At 44.7% G+C, this 13,359-nt stretch overlaps 1 protein-coding gene across 5 annotated transcripts in view; it reads right to left on the minus strand.

Annotated features, from left to right (window-relative positions):
- The window catches only part of ACACA (acetyl-CoA carboxylase alpha), a 268,972-nt gene that overhangs the window by 44,095 nt on the left and 211,518 nt on the right, over window positions 1–13,359 (minus strand). For all 5 annotated transcript variants that reach the window (XM_039350417.1, XM_039350415.1, XM_039350416.1 and 2 more), the window contains 3 exons: window positions 11,144–11,287; window positions 10,078–10,198; window positions 2,234–2,330 (listed from right to left, as the gene is read on the minus strand). In XM_039350417.1, the coding sequence (XP_039206351.1) occupies window positions 2,234–2,330; window positions 10,078–10,198; window positions 11,144–11,287 (362 nt within the window). The remainder of the gene's footprint in view (window positions 1–2,233; window positions 2,331–10,077; window positions 10,199–11,143; window positions 11,288–13,359) is intronic.

The raw sequence follows: 13,359 nt of genomic DNA on the forward strand, positions 1-13,359 counted from the left end.
TGAAACACATACATGACACATACCTAAACATACTATATACAACAAATGTATAGACCAGGGGTAGGCAACCTTGGCTCTTTTATGACTCGTGGACTTCAACTCCCAGAATTCCTGAGCCAGCATGGCTCAGCATGGAAACCTCTCCATTTCTCCTCAGCATGGCTGGTGCAGGAATTCTGGGAGTTGAAGTCCACGAGTCATAAAAGAGCCAAGGTTGCCTACCCCTGGTATAGACCCACACCCCTACATATACATAGCAAATAAATATTAAATACTGTCCATCTTGAATATATAACAGAAGGAGGAAGCTTGAGAGTTCACAAGGCTAATGCTGTATGGAATGAAACTATGGCTGAATCTGGATGTTCTGTTACAGATACCACGAAGCCTCCTCCCAGAAGGTAATAAGGAAAACAGGTTGTGATGAGGATGTGTAATGTCCCAGATAATCTTACGGACCCTGCTCAAGCTAATGTCTAGTGGTGTCTGACTCTAGGGCAGTGTTTCTCAACCTTGACAATGTTAAGGCATGTGGACTTCAACTCCCAGAATTCCACAGCCAGCAATGCTGGCTGTGGAATTCTGGGAGTTGAAGTCCACATGCCTTAAAATTGTCAAGGTTGAGGAACACTGCTCTAGGGGGATGGTGCTCATCTCCATTTCTTAACCGAGACAGCCAGCATGGTCTGAAGGCATTTCCGTGGTCATGTGCCCAGCATGACTACACCTAGGCACATGGGGTGCTGTTACCTTTCTACCAAAATGATACCTATTTATCTACTCGCGTTTGCATGCTTTCAGACTGCTAGGTGGGCAGGAGCTGGAGCAAGGAACGGGAGCTCACCCGTTCGCGTGATGCTGAGATCTCAAACCCAGGCTGTCAACTTTCCAGCTGACAAGCTCAGCCTCTTTTACCACTGAGCCATCACGGCCCTAAACTGAACATAAAGAACATAAACTAATAATAATAAAGGGCCAAAGGCATAAAACAGATGCATTAACCACCCAAATTCTATATTTGGCGTGATTACGGATCCACAGCTAGATGGACTGTGTCTATTTTGAAAACGATTTGCGGGAAATGTTGTAGCCTTGGAGGAGCACAGCTCCTTAAAGCAACTTGCTTTTTTCGAGCTTTTTTGCAAGTCTGAGAAACAGTTACTGTAACTTTAAAATCTGCAATAATTTTAATGAGCGGACTCTTTAAAGCAGCAGTATCTTTTTTTCAGGCCACTTCCCCATAACAAAGCATTATGATCTAATTTTTAAAAAAGGATTCAAAAGGATGGATTAAATACAAACCACCGATAAATAATATTCTCTATTGAAGTTCAAAAATATACCTACAGATCCACAAGGTTCATGTACAGTCTTGAGGGTTTGGCTTATCAAGGGGCTCATTTTGAGGAGGGATATTCCTGCCATTTTCAGCTTGAAATGAGTGGTCCTGACCTTATCAGAAATACTCTGAACAGCTCCTGATTCTTGCTCAGAACATATCCCAAACAATTAGAACTAGCATCAAAACCCTTTTGTAAACAACCCTTTTGTAAACAAAATTCTTTTGTAAACAAAGAGCTGTCTGAAGCTCAGAACATTTTGAATTCAAAACACTTTGCACCCCAATAGTTTTGTGTTTTGCATTTGCCAATAACACGCAATGACCCCGATTCCTTTTTAATTCCGTTATCTTGCTATCTTATAGAGTTCTTACCCTAATAAAAAAGAATCTTAAGAGCTCTGAGGATGCTAGTAAAGAGGATATGTATTTATTTATTCATGTGGTTACAGCGGCAAGAATAGTATTCGCTCAGAATTGGAAAAATACAGCTGTAGCTAGTGAGGAAATTTTAATTTATAAAATTATGCATTGCACATAATTAGATAGGTTAACTAAAAGACTCAAAAATCAGGATGTTATGGATTTCTACCAAATATGGAATAAATTTTATAAATGGTGGGGGAAAAAATTTGGAGGTCACTGTGATGAGATAAGTTAAGATTGAGTTTAGAGCGATGTTATTGTATAGAGTTTAGTTAATTATGAATAGGAATGAACTGAGATGTTGGTCAAGTCTGATTTACCATGTTCAATGTTTTTAAACTTTTTCTTTTTTTTTTTTTGCTATTTAATAAAATTTATTAAAAAAAAAAAAGAGCTCTGAGGATGCTAAAGCGCTCCGTGCATGATTATTACTGTTGCTACTATTCTTAATCTTTGTTGAAGACTTACCTGGCTCTGCCAACCACAACGGTCTGAGCCCAGGGTTGCATAATTTCCAAAAAGGAGCCATAATCAAAGAAGCCACTTAGCCACTGGCCCTTTTGAGCTGCAAAGATGGGGAGAAAAGGGGAAATATTAAAAACAATGGAAAGTTAGCATTTTTGTTGTTAGTTGCGAAGTCGTGTCTGACCCATCGCGACCCCGTGGACAACGTTCCTCCAGGCCTTCCTGTCCTCTGCCATCTTCTGGAATCCATTGAAGCTCACGCCTCCTGCTTCAGTGACTCCATCCAGCCATCTCATTCTCTGTCGTCCCCTTCTTCTCTTGCCCTCCATCTTTCCCAGCATCAGGCTCTTCTCCAGTGAGTCCTTCCTTCTCATTATATGGCCAAAGTATTTTGAGTTTCAACTTCAGGATCTACTTGGTGCCATAGAAGAGCTTGATTTGGAGAACAGAAGAGCTGATTTAAATTCTACTGGAATGGCAAATCTTCTTTCCTTCTTCCCAACATCCAAGATGTCCAGGAAGAAGATAGTACTGTAAAGAGCTTCCTAACTACCACTTCTCCATTCTTCCACGCATTCCTTTCTTCTTTTCTATCATGAGCTTGTCTTGAACTTGTGGACTCCCCATAGCTGAGAATTCTGGGAATTGAAGTCCACGGGTCTTAAAGTTGCCAAGGTTGGATACCCCTGACCCATATAAATATCAGGTGCTTTAGAAGAAATGGTTGTGTTTACATAACACGGAGATCACCACCGTATCATCTTATGTCCACACTACACCCTCTGCTTCGCTCAGTTTTAAAGTTTCTTAAATATTAGGCAAAAATTAAAAACAGAGATTGCCTAGTGAAAAGCAAAGCATCTTTATTGCCAACAATGTCCTTAGACTCCAGATAGGTCACTCCAGCGTTTTTAGAAAATAGTGATGCGTAACAACAATCCACTACCTTGTTTGTAAATTTTTCTCACTTGTCCAGAAAAAGCCAAAAATCAGCTGGAAACTGATAGGACACAATATGTTTAACCCATTCACTGAATTGACTTATGTACCTCACTTCACGCAACGCGTTGAAGTATAAATCGACCACACAGGTTGGATTTCAACAACTTAAGTCACTATCCTGGCTAAGTGTATTTGCAAGTGAACTTGTAAGATCTTTTCCTGACTTGTGTAAAATGTGTTGTCCAAATACCATGTTGAATGTCAAGGAAGAATTTAGTCTATAAATCCTATCTCACAGGGCTGTTGTTGTGGGGAAAATAGGAGGAGGAAAGGGTCTTGGATATGTTCACTGCCTTTAGTTATTTGTAATAGTAGTAGTAGTAGTAATAGTACTGGTAGTAGTAGTGATGATGATGATGATGATGATGATGACGGAAGGCTTACTGACTACTGGAGAGACCAAACTGACCTACAAGAAAGACCAGATGAAGAACAGAATAGAGGCATGGGAAGAAAAAGCACTACACGGCCAGTACATTAAAAAAATAGCTAGGAAAGCAGATAATAACAAGACCTGGCAATGGCTAAGAGCAGGAAAATTGAAGAAAGAGACTAATTCTGGCTGCACAAGACCAAGCCTTAAGGACAAATGCATACAAAGTCAAAATTGAGAAGACAACAACAGATAGTAAGTGCTGCCTATGCAAAGAAGCTGAAGAAACAGTGGACCACCTGGTAAGCTGTTGCAAGAAGATTGCACAGACTGACTACAAGCAGCGGCATGACAAAGTAGCAACAATGGTGCATTGGAAGATCTGCAAGAAATATCATTTGCCTGTAAGCAAGAACTGGTGGGATCATAAAATAGAGAAAGTCACAGAAAATGATAAAATTAAACTGCTCTGGGACTTCAGAATTCAAACAGACAAGCACCTGCAACATAACACCCCGGACTTAACAATTGTCGATAAGAAAGACAAAAAAGTCTGGATAGTGGACGTGGCAGTGCCTGGAGACAGCAGAATAGAAGAGAAAGAACTGGAGAAGATAATAAAATACAAAGACCTACAAATAGAAATAGAAAGACGGTGGCAAAGGGAAGCAAGGATAGTACCAATAGTCATGGGCGCCTTGGGTGCAATCCCAAAACAACTGGAGCACCACTTGAACACCATTGGCATTGACAAATTCACCATTAGTCAATTGCAAAAGGTGGCCTTACTAGGAACTGCTTCCATCCTGCGACGATACCTGTAATACCATCAAACATCCACATCTGCCTATCCCAGGTCGTGGGTAAGGACTCGATAGGTAGACAAAATGCCAAATCCAGTCTGAACATCTGGCTGACTGTGCGATGATCGATAATAATAATAATGGTGATAATGATGATATACAAATAAATAAATAAACATTTAAAAAATCCATGTCTACCCTCTCTAATCAGCTGTACTTTGCATGTTCTCAGAAGCTGAGACACACCACTTTCATAAACACACTGCACTGATTTTGGATCTTCATCCACCCTGCCACCAACAGGTTGGATATCAGTGTATATTTTACCCTGGATCACCTTAAGAGATAATGTCCCATTTTTAACACATTGTACCAGGTGAGACATATTAAAATGACAAAACCCATCTGCCACGCCAATGGTTTTCTCTTTAATTTGCTCGTCTGCATAAAAGAGGGCCATTTATCAGCAGAAAGCATCAGTTATTGTTAAACGATGGGACACACGTAAAGCAGAGGGAATTTGTGCTGCTTTAAACAAATAACTCTACAGGGTGTTTCCCTCCCCCCCTTTCTTTCAAGACACTGCAAACATTTTTCAAAAGAAATCTAAGGCATTACAGCTGTTGTTTTTCAAGCCTCTCCAGTTTTCAAAATTACATGTTATCTTTTAAAGATAATTTATTAGGGTTTTTCTGCCCAAATGGGCAATGCTGGCAACGAAGACACAGATAATTGGCAGTGGCAGGGTCGCAGATTATTTGAGTGATAATCCACCCCACAGCAGCCTGGCATATGCTTGAAGGTAGTGTTTCTCCACTTTGACAACTTTGAAGTGTTTTGTATTTCAACTCCCAGAATTCCCCAGCATGCTGGACAGGGAATTGTGGGAATTGAAGTCCACACTTCTTAAAGTTGCTGAGGTCGAGAAACATTGCTTGAAGGTCTCAGATTCAGCTCTTGGGAACTCTTCCCAAGACAAGAGCTGTGTCAATATCTGGAATGCTTGGGCAGCTGTTGAAATCCTAGAGGCCTAGTGATGTAGCCATTAATCCAGCCACAAACGATGTTCAAAATATTGGGTTGGGACAACATTAGGAGAATCCAAAGGAGGGACCAGCAAGGGCCTGTAGGATCTCAACAGCTGCCCAAGCTTTCCAGATGTTGACACAGCCCTTATCTTGGGAAGAAAGTGTTCTTCGGGAGTTTGTGAGAACTTAAAAATGTGACTCAACTACTAATAACAGAATAATAGATTTATTAGGAACCTTGGAGGTCTTCTAGTCCAGGGCTTTTCAACCTTTTCACCCATTGTACCACTTTTAGGATATGGCAACATCCGAGTACCACCAGTCACCTAGCAAGGTCTCAAAAACTTGATGACCAAAAAAAAAAAAAAAGGGAAAAAAGTGATAAAGTACAGGTAGTCCTCAACTTATAACAGTTCGCTTAGTGACTGTTCGAAGTTACAGTGGCACTGAAAAAAGTGCCCCCCAAGCCACAACCGAGCAAGACACCTGCCTGCCCACCTGTCGGCGGTCTTCCTCCTGTCCGAGGTTTTCATTGTTGTGAGCATTTCTGTTGAGAATTGGCAGCAGGGATGGGGTGGGGGGTGTTTGGTTTTTATTCCCCCCATTGCTGGGTGGTTGCAGCAGGTTTTGGTCACTTCACATGACCCTGGGACACTGTGACCGTCATAAATATGAATCAGTTGCCAAGCATCTGAATGTAAATCACAAGACCCTGGAGAGGCTGCAACATTCCAGCTGATCGGCGCTTCCTCTGGGCTCAGCAGAAGTGCCAGGATCAGTGCTGCTTTCTAACTGATTGGTGCTTCTTCAGGGCTCAGCAGAAGCACCAGGACCAGCACCAAGCTCCAGCTGGAGACTGGCACTGATCCTGGCGCTTCCGCTGAGCCCTGACAGCCCTGCAGCTCCAGCCATCTCTCACTCAGGCTTGTGTGGTGCTGCCATCGGTTCAGCTCATTCCCCTCCCCAGCTACCACTTTTCTAGGATGTTCGCGTACCACCTGCCAGGTGCCAATGTACCACAGGTGGTACCCGTACCACTGGTTGAAAAGCCCTGTTCTACTCCAACCCCTTGCTCAGATAGGAAACCCTACATCATTTCAGACAAATGCTACCCAGTCTCTTCTTAAAAACTTCCAGTGTTGGAGCATTCACCATTTCTGGAGGCAAGTCGTTCCACTGATTAACTGTTCTCACTGTCAGGAAATTTCTCCTTGGTTCTAGGTTGGTTCTCTCCTTGATTGGTTTCCATTCATTGTTTCTTGTCCTGCCTTCAAATGCTTTGGAGAATAGCCTGACTCCCTCTTCTCTGTGACAGACCCTCAAATATTGGAATACTGCTATCATGTCACCCCTGGTCCTTCTTTTCTCAACATTAGCCATACCCAATTCCTGCAACCCTTCTTCATATATTTTAGCCTCCAGTCCCTTAATCATTTTGCTGCTCTTCTTTGCACCTTTCTAGAGTCTCAACATCAGAGCAGAAATTAAATACAAATCCATGAGTATACTCCCTCTTCCCCCTCACATCTTAAAGTTGCCAAGTTTGAAAAACATCGGTCTAGTGCAGTGATGGCAAAACTTTTAGAGACCGAGTGCCCAAAAACTGACCCCGGCCCCGCTATACCCCCTGCCCCGGTCCCACCCCGCCTGCCCGCAGGGTCACTCACCACCTCCAGGGCCCGCTGCAGATCGCCCCGGCAGCCCAGCAGCATCATTGCGGCCATGCTCTCTGCCCGCGCCCCGCAGCATCAACTGTGGGCGATGGGGTGTGAGGGCAGAGTCTTGTCTACACTGCCTGGCTGCCATGTCCTTGGCTGCGCTGCTCTGTGTGGGCCACGCTGGGGGGCGACTCTCCTCCAGGGGGGCTGCTGGTGAGGAGGGGGTCACGGGAGGAGGTGAGGCTGGGGCAATGGCACATGTGCCCACAGAGAGGGCTCTGAGTGCCACCTCTGGCACCCGTGCCATAGGTTCACCACCACTGGTCTAGTAGATAAAGATGCTAGACTGGGAATAGGGAAACGTGAATTCTAGTCAGGTTAATGTTGAAAAACACAACACGAGACCCAACTGGCTCTAAGCATTGATGCCAACTTTCTCTCTGAACTGGGTTTCTTTGACTCCTCGATTGTCTACAAAACCACTGCAAAAAGAGAGAGAGAGAGAGAGAGAGAGAGAGAGAGAGAGAGAGAGAGAGAGAAGGAAGGGGAAGTTTGGTGTCCTCTCTTTTCTGTTTTGCAATAATGGTGAAAAAGTCCTTTCTGCTCCACAAAGCCATGTGCAAAACCAATTAAAAGTGGAGATGTGACTACGGCAACCTTTGCTGACTTCGACAGGATGGAAAGCGTTTTATCAAGCCTAAACTTGAAATTACTATGTTCTAATATACCCATGGCCCCCTGCTGTAAAACGTGGCCATTCATTTCAAAATTATCTCTTCATCGGGAGTCCAGAGCTGATCGTTTGGATTCTGGGGCCTCGTGTTGAGCGTCAGTTTGAAGAATATCGCGGCGCTATCTCTCCTAATAAACAGCTTTAACTTTTCACCTAAGAGCTCTCTCCCTTAACTTATCAGGTAAAATCATCTGCTTCCCCAAACGCCTCTACTAAATTAGAAACCAAAGTCACTCCATTTGGAGCATGCAGACTCAAGGCGAGGCAGATGAATTGCCAGCAAGATGATTTGGTGAGAGGAAAAGCAAGAAAAGGGAAGAACATTAGATCCCAAATTGCCAGGGGAAAAAAAAAGATCTATCATCGTCACCGGCTTCATTCTAAGTAGGAACCCAAAGGCCTGGAACTCCCTCGTTCATAATTTTGATTTCTGGGAGAAAATTGCAAATTTGCATGCAAAATACTGGTAGTCCTCGATTTACGACCGCAATAACCCCAAAATTTCTCTTGCTAAGTCAAACAGTGGTTAAGTGAGATTTGCCCCATTTTTACAACCTTCCTTGCAGCAGTTGTTAAGTGAATCACTGCAGTTGTTAAATTAGTAACACGCTTGTTAAGTGACTCTGGCTTCCCCATTGACTTTGCTTGACAGAAGCTTGCAAAAGGGGATCGTGTGACTCCAAGACACTGCGACCGTCATAAATATGAGTCAGTGGCCAAGCAGCCAAATTTTCATCAAGTGACCAGAAAAGTCAATGGGGAAAGTCAGATTCACTTAATTAGCGCACGATTCGCTTAATGTTTAGGGCAGTGGTTCTTAACCTTTCTAATGCCATGACCCCATAATACAGTTCCCCATGTTGTGGTGACCCCCAAGTGGGTGTGGCCACCAATAAGAGGGAGTAGGACAGCTAGGGAAAAGGGAAAAAAATGGCAGACAGCGTGGTTTGGTGACCCCCATGAAATGGTCGTTTGACCCCAAATGGGGTCCCGACCCACAGGTTGAGAACCACTGGTTTAGGGCAAAAAAAAAAAGTCATAAAAATTAGGTCTAGTCATGTGATGTTTTATTGAATGACTACATCGCTTAGCGATTGAAGTTCCAGTCCCAGCGGTACCGGTAGTTGTAAGTTGAGGACTACCTATATCTAGTTTTCCAAGATTATTTAACACTGCTTCAAACTTAAATTGCTTCTAAAATGGTGATGATACCACTCTAATGGCAGAAAGTGAAGAGGAACTAAAGAGGCTCTTGATGCGGGTGAAGAAGGAGAGTGCAAAATTTGGCTTGAAACTCAACATTAAGAAAACCAAGATCATGGCATCCGGCCCTCTCAATTCCTGGCAAATAGATGGGGAAGAAATGGAGGTAGTGACAGATTTTATCTTCCTGGGACTACAGCCAAGAAATTAAAAGACGCTTGCTCCTGGGGAGGAAAGCTATTGCAAATCTAGACAGCATACTAAAAAGCAGAGACGTCACCCTGCCAACAAAAGTGCGTAGAGTCCAGGCCATGGTTTTTCCAGTTGCAATGTATGGCTGTGAAAATCGGACCATAAGAAAGGCTGAGCGCAAAAGAATTGAGGCCTTCGAACTATGGTGCTGGAGAAGACTCCTGCGAGTCCCCTGGACTGCAAGGTGATCAAACCGGTCAGTCCTAGAGGAGATCAACCCCGACTGCTCCTTAGAAGGCCAGATCCTGAAGCTGAAACTCAAGTACTTTGGCCACCTAATGAGAAGGAAGGACTCATTGGAGAAGGGCCTAATGCTGGGAAAGATGGAGGGCAACAGAAGAAGGGGACGACAGAGAATGAGGTGGCTGGATGGAGTCACTGAAGCAGTAGGCATGAGCTTAAAGGGACTCCAGAAGATAGCAGAGGACAGGAAGGCCTGGAGAAATGTTGTCCACGGGGTCGCGATGAGTTGGACACAACTTCGCAACTAACAACAACAACACTGTAACTTTACTCACAATCACTCATGCCCTAGTCACCTCTTGGTTGGACTACTGTAATGCGCTCTACACGGGGCTGCCCTTGAAGCTTATCCAGAAATTCTGGTTCCATCTAAGGTCGTAAACAGAGGGCTACCTGCACTGTTAATAGGTTTGTACTACGCCGCCCAGAGTTACTTGATTATGAGATGAGTAGCTATGTAAAATATGAAAAGTGATACATAATTGGAGTGCTACCAAACATAATGTTCCACACTTTGTCCCAGATTGAATCCACCTTCTGAAGAACACATACTTGGGTGAGGTCGTCCAGCAAGCATCCAGCGAGGATCGTAGGGGGCCTTGGTGGGAAGGAATTCAATTGTTCTGTCTATTGGGTCCATCACAGTGAGCATCGGGACTGGACTGAACACATTCTAATACAAAAGAAACAAGCCAGAAAGCTCCGTTATTACACATTCTTATGGGCCTAATTTTCAGAATATCCTTCCCAGAGAAAGCCATGTCAGTTAGAAATCATCTATCTTGTTATCTATTTGGATAACAGTTTTGGTGAGGGTCATTTGGTTATAGTGTTATCTTCTGTCTGACTCTTTGTTTGGTGTTAATCCCTGCTTATCTGAGTGCTGGCTGCTGGAAGTGGTATGTTCTAGTGCAGTGGTGGCGATCCTATGGCACGCATGCCAGAAATGACACTCAGAGCCCTCTCTGTGGGCACGTGCGCCGACGCCCCAGCCCCGCCTCCCCCCACAGCCCCCTGCTCACCAGCAGGCCCCCCCAAGAGTCGTCCCTGAGCACGGTCTGCGCAGAGCAGCGCAGCCAAGGACATGGCAGCCAGGCAGTTGGGACAAGACTCCGTCGTCACACTGTCACACGTAGGTGATGCTGTGGAGCGCGAGCGGAGGGCGTGGCTGCCATGGCACTGCTGGGCTGCCTGGGTGATCTGCTGTGGCGGGCCGTGGAGGTGGTAGGTGGCCCTGCCAGTGGGCGGGGTGCAAAGCGGGGATGGGCAGAGAGGTGGGGGCGGTTTTGGGGCACTCAATCTCTAAAAGGTTTGCCATCACTGTTCTAGTGTTTCCCCCCCCCTAATTTTTATTGATTCTTTTGAATGGTGTGTAAATGTGGTTTATTGCTATATGTCTAATGATGACGATTTGTCTGAATGTAAATTTCCAAGAATTCTCCAGCATTTTTGGATTTGGCTTGGTCTAAAAGGCCTACAGTTTCCAGTTGAAACTATGGCTGAATCGGTCCATATGTTGTGAGATTACAGAGCTTTGGTCATGTCTTCTGACTGTTGGTTGATGTTCTTGGCCGTGAGATGTATAAATTGTTTAAATAAAGAAACAAACGAAATGTACCTTTGGCATGTAGGAGAGCCACTGCAGAATGGTATAGACACCTTCATAGTCATCACATACAGTGCTGTGGGTCACTCCATTGTTATGCATGATCTGGATGCCACCCAACTGGTTATTAGAAGTATACACCTCTCTTCCAAGCACCTGTGCAAAGGCGGGGCACAAGAAAAAGAACATTACCAGATTTTTTTTAAGGCACCCAATGTGCTTTAAAATGCTTTTTTTTTTTTGTTCCTTCTCTCTATAACAGTGGTGGCGAACCTATGGCACAGGTGCCAGAGACGGCACTCAGAACCCTCTCTATGGGCACGTGCACCGTTGCTCTAGTCTTAGGCCTTCAGCTGGATTTTATAAAACCTTTTCTCTTTAGGCCTCTGCTGCCATGTGCAAAAAAAAAAAAAGGTTCAATCAGTCAGTCAATTTCAATTACTTGTGGGAAAAAAAAAGATCTTCAAAGTTGGAATTGATTGATTGAACTTTTTAGTCCCACCCAGTCTTCTGTTATCACCGCAGCCATGCCCACCCAATGGGCCACGCCCACCCAATGGGCCACGCCCGCCCAATGGGCCACGCCTGCCCAATGGGCCACACCCACACAATGGGCCACACCTGCCCAATGGGTCACACCCACACAATGGGCCACACCCAACCGGCACCCGACGATGCATAAGTGGGTTTTGGGTTGCAGTTTGGGCACTCGGTCTCTAAAAGGTTTGCCATCACTGCCCTATAGCAAGCCAACAAAGTGGCTAATGCAGCCTGCATTAGAAAAATACATACATGAAGAAAAAAACAGACAACTGTAGGCAATGAAATTCTTGTATGACAGTGTTTGTATGTCCAGTCCAGGAAAAGGGAAAGGAAACAGGACAGGAGGGGAAGGGAAGTACAGGAAGGGAAGGGGAGAGGAGGAGAGGAAAGTGGAAGAAGAGAAGAAAAGGGAAGAAGAAGAGGGGAGGGGAGTGGAAGGAAAGGAAGCCCCCCAGGTTCCTAACTTTTGCCTTGACACAATTGTTAAAAAAAAACAACAACAGCAAAACCTTCCTTGTTGTACAGCCAAGAACCTCTGAGAGCATTACATCTTTTCTTCTTAAGCAAACAGCCATTGGAGAGTACCTGGCTGAAATCCACCTTGCCCACCTGGCTCCAGAAAAAAAAAAGGGGGGGGGAATCACACCAGGCAAACCCACACAACCCCCTAGAGTTTCCTCAGAAGCCGCTTCCGAGCAGGCGCCTCTGACCACCAGCCTCCCGTGCGCAGGGCCCGTTTCCTAATCTCCGCCGAGCACCAGGCGCCGCCCGCCGTTGTTTCTCATTCCCCCGCTGTCTCTTCCCATTTGCCCTCTCCCTGACTGATACACTGATCTCTCGGTCACTCGGGTTTCTGCTCTGCTGGGTCCATATTACTAATAACACCTCTGCCACGGCCAGTTTACCTCATGAAAACAGGAGCACATCATTACAAAATAAACTCATAACTTTGACATTCGAGCAAATACACGCCATTTGTTATTTTTATGGCTCGAGTCTTTGGAACAGGCAGCGGGCATTACATACCTGTTTCATTTAGATTTTATCAACAACAGGGGAAGGGGGAAAAAAATAAATAAAAGAAGAACAAAGAAGAGGGAAGGCAAAACCCACAACCGCATGCTTTCCAAAACAAAAAACAGACCAGAAAATGTCGTGGTTTAGAATGGCCCCCTGATGTTTTCTCCTCCCTAAAATGGCTGCTAAAACTTGCACGGGGGTGTTGGCAAGCCCCCTTCAGCTAATGGAGGAGAATTTGAGTTTTGATTTTTATTTTTTTAATGCCAGGAACATAACTGGAACATGGAGAGCAAGGGTTGGGTACACTTATAAAATGGCCATTTGCCACCATAATTGAGCCTGGAATTACGGGGTAAGTCGTACCAGTAATTAAGTGAGTCACCATGCAACTGCACCCAATTTTACAACCTTTTTTTGCAGCTATTGCTAAGCAAATCCATTGTCTACAAAGGGCATCTTTTGGGCAGAAACCAGAAGCAAAGGACGGTTTTCAGGAGAATAATGTCATTAATTGGGGTCACGTGATCACGGGATGTTGCAAATGGCCATAAGTGTGGACCAGCAGCTGAGTGCCCTAAATGTGGCCATGTGACCACTCCTTCTGTGTATGTGTATGTGTGTGTGTGAGAGAGAGAGAGGGAGAAAGAGAGAGAGAGAGAAAAAGT

Source organism: Crotalus tigris, unplaced genomic scaffold (assembly GCF_016545835.1).
Source record: "Crotalus tigris isolate CLP2741 ecotype Arizona unplaced genomic scaffold, ASM1654583v1 scf7180000018330.590113, whole genome shotgun sequence".
Taxonomy (NCBI): Eukaryota; Metazoa; Chordata; class Lepidosauria; order Squamata; family Viperidae; genus Crotalus; species Crotalus tigris.